This window comes from Suillus subalutaceus (genome assembly GCF_016647625.1).
Source record: "Suillus subalutaceus strain FC151 chromosome Unknown DFJ58scaffold_291, whole genome shotgun sequence".
In the NCBI taxonomy this organism is placed as follows: Eukaryota; Fungi; Basidiomycota; class Agaricomycetes; order Boletales; family Suillaceae; genus Suillus; species Suillus subalutaceus.
The window spans coordinates 35,418-38,579 of record NW_024540540.1 but is presented as its reverse complement, the minus strand read 5'-3'; the positions used below and the strand labels follow the sequence as shown (position 1 = coordinate 38,579).

Here is a 3,162-nt window from a genome sequence, read left to right as displayed (position 1 = left end):
TCCACCAATATATACAACATATGTCTGCCTGCCCGACATAGATAGCCCTCCTCCCCTTGAAATCACCCAAAACCCGAAGTTCTTCCCATTCTTTGTTGATGCTATTGGGGCTATTGACAGTACACATATCACATGCCCTCCTTTTGGTGAAGATCGGCATGCCGCTTGGGATCACAAGGGTAACTTCTCTCAAAACTGCCTCGCAGCATGTTCATTCAACTATCCTTTACCTACATGTTGAGCGGTTGTGAGGGGTCAGCTGCAGATGCCCATCTCTATCACGATGCTCATACTACCAATTTCAAGATATTGAGTAGTTGCTTGTCCTCTAGACCCTCACTCTGCAACTTTTTCACCACCTTCTGCCTATGCAAAGGAATAGGATCTACTGATGTGCCAAGGTGTTGGAGGTGTTGGCCTCAAGAGCATTGGTTGCACGCTCAAATGTTGTATTAAGACCGCCAATACTAGTTCTCATCTGCTGGATGGCCACTGGCATTGCTAGGCATGCAGATTTCCCCAAGTCTCCTGATTTCATTGAATGTGGGGGGCAGGTAACAAGAGCAAGCATACTTTTGTCATCATCAATCATTTACCTGTTTACCGGTGCCTTGTTACTTAAGAGTCTTATATACGACGCGTATATAGTGACAACACAACTATACAGGATAAGACTTCTTGCCAGTCCTTAAGTACACGGTCAACGACTTTTCTAGTTTTCGTGGTAGATAACGTGCTGAGTTCTTGGGAGGAATGTCTTTCAATATTCTCCTTCTTGTTCCTTGGTTAGTTTAAACCTCGTGGTCTCGAAATACTGAGTGTGAAGTTTGTACGTGTTTTGGCAAGTGTGTGCCTGTGGATTCGTGAAGTGTGTCTCGTGATTCGTGTCTCCCTTCCTGAAAAAGAGAGAGGAAAGTAGTGCTGATAAACTTTAGCTAGGTAGCTGTACTTTGTTATATAGTCAACCCCTGTAAGGTAGTATATAACCTGAATATATGTTTCTTATTCTTAACTTCAAGGCTGCTGAATGGCCTGCACTTGGATCTTACTGGTTCTCACACGGTTTGAGAAAAGAGTTAAAGTGGGAAGCTTAAATTGCATGGGTGAAAATGGGCTCCTTATATACCTTTTGGGAGGCCATCTTACTAAGCATGATTCATCACATAGATTGGTAAGAATGTGCTTACAAACTTGTGTTGAGTCAGCTTGTTTACTAATGTACATACAAAATGAAGTGTAGTATTACAAAGAATGAAAAATGAAAAGCATGAGTCATCACATGGATTGGTAAGAATGTGCTTACAAACCAAGTCCTTAGGTGTGCTGAATCAGCCTTATGACAAAGTGGATTACAAATACAGTTGCAAGTTTTACAAAGCATGACAAATCATGACCAAACATGATGAGTCAAGTGAATCCTTACAAATCAGAGTATTTCCCAGTCACATGACATGATTACTAACATGTTTGATGGCTTGAGGAAAAGTCTGGTGGCTAATGTGCCTAGAAAAATAGAAAGAGATGGAATCTCATGGAACAAAATAGAAATACATAGAAAAAATAGAGAGTGAAGTTTGAAAGTGACAATACTAGCTAAGAAATGAATGAAAAATGATAAGGTAACTTGGTGATAGGAATCAGTCAGGTGTCTTCTACCTTCCCTGTCACTGCTGTTGTGTATATGTCATGGTATGGATCACATACCATGCCATGACACCGGAAGCAGTTGATGATGGCGCACTAACATTGACCGACCCAAGGGAGGGTTGCTGTGTGACATTAAATGGAGGGAGGCTCTCTGAGCTGACAATGGTTGCACGCTGACCACCTGAAATAGAGCCGGTGAAACTTGATGCCATTGAGTGCATCTCCAAGGTCCATCATATGGACTTCGTCAAAGGAAGGGAGGTGACTGCATTGCTAATAGAATGCAAAGGAATAATGGGACATAGTGTTGCAAATGGTGGCAAAGAACGAGTTGTCGTTACCTTTCTTGACATGCATGAGACCTTTCAGCAACTCATAGTGTTTCTAACCCTTGACCCTGAGGCCTTTGGCCTTTGGATTTTTTCTATTGGTTCATAGTAATTAAGCATTGTCATAGTAGTTTGATGTGAATTAAAATCACTTTACCTTCACAAAGTCGGTCCACATGTTTTCTGACTCTGGAGTGATCGAAGCTCCATCATGGTGTTCCATGCTGTAAGATAGTCCAGAAATGTTGGCCACTTGTTGACGACGGTAAACATAGCATGGAGCTGAAACTTGATCATCAGTGAGGGTACCAAGGCTGATGCTATAGTGGTAGTACATACTGTGTCCATTTGATTGACATGCTGCCACTGTTTTGCTTACATCCGAGCAGGGGTGGTCCTTCCATTTCAGCGGCAGCAGCAACCCAAAATGTTTGATCAAAGTTCAAATCATCACCACCTTGTGAATGGTTCTTGGCGACATACTCGATGAGGATGGTTTCATCTGCTTCCGTCCATACACACTGATCTCTCGGTTCTGTTTGTCCCGCACCACCATGGGCACTTTTTCTGCCCTGAGACATCCTGTAAGAGTTGTGATGATAGATAGATTGTGGACGGGTAACAGGCATGCCTACTAGTATTGATGATAAGGTTGGCTACACTGTGACAACACAGTATGATTATGAAAGCCAAAATTTGCGAAACATAGATTCTAAACTTGCATAAATAACAGTGGCCGAACAGACTCTAATATTTCACTGCCTATTCATCAATTGTGGGTGAGAGGCCCTGTGCTCCTGAGATATTGTGTATACTATTGAAAGGTTGTTGGGGATTATATTTTTAAGTCTATATAGTTAAACTGAAAAAAAGCAAGCTATTTTTGTATGCATACTACATCTGGTGCTTGCAGGGACCTTTGGATGGGCCAAATGAGTGGTTGAATCAACTCATATATACTCAGAAACATATATCTAGTGTGCTAAGACATTCTATCATTGAAGGGGAAAAATGTGGATGTGTTTTTGATATGTTTTTCCCATTATTACAGGTCTCTGGAGCTTGTATTGGGACAAAAACAAACCAAAAGTGTTCTATTATGACCTATTATATATTACATAGCATACACTAATACTTCTCTACAGTAGATAGGTGGATATGGTGTGGTGGTGGGCAGGAATGTGCT

At 41.6% G+C, this 3,162-nt stretch overlaps 1 protein-coding gene across 1 annotated transcript; it reads right to left on the bottom strand.

Annotated features, from left to right (window-relative positions):
- Nucleotides 1–1,664: 1,664 nt before the first annotated feature.
- Nucleotides 1,665–2,557, bottom strand: DFJ58DRAFT_736749 (uncharacterized protein; the record flags this gene model as incomplete). Its single annotated transcript, XM_041386839.1, has 2 exons — nt 1,665–1,828; nt 2,356–2,557. The coding sequence occupies 2 exons, from the start codon at nt 2,555–2,557 to the stop codon at nt 1,665–1,667; spliced, it is 366 nt and encodes a 121-aa protein (XP_041235507.1).
- Nucleotides 2,558–3,162: the final 605 nt, after the last annotated feature.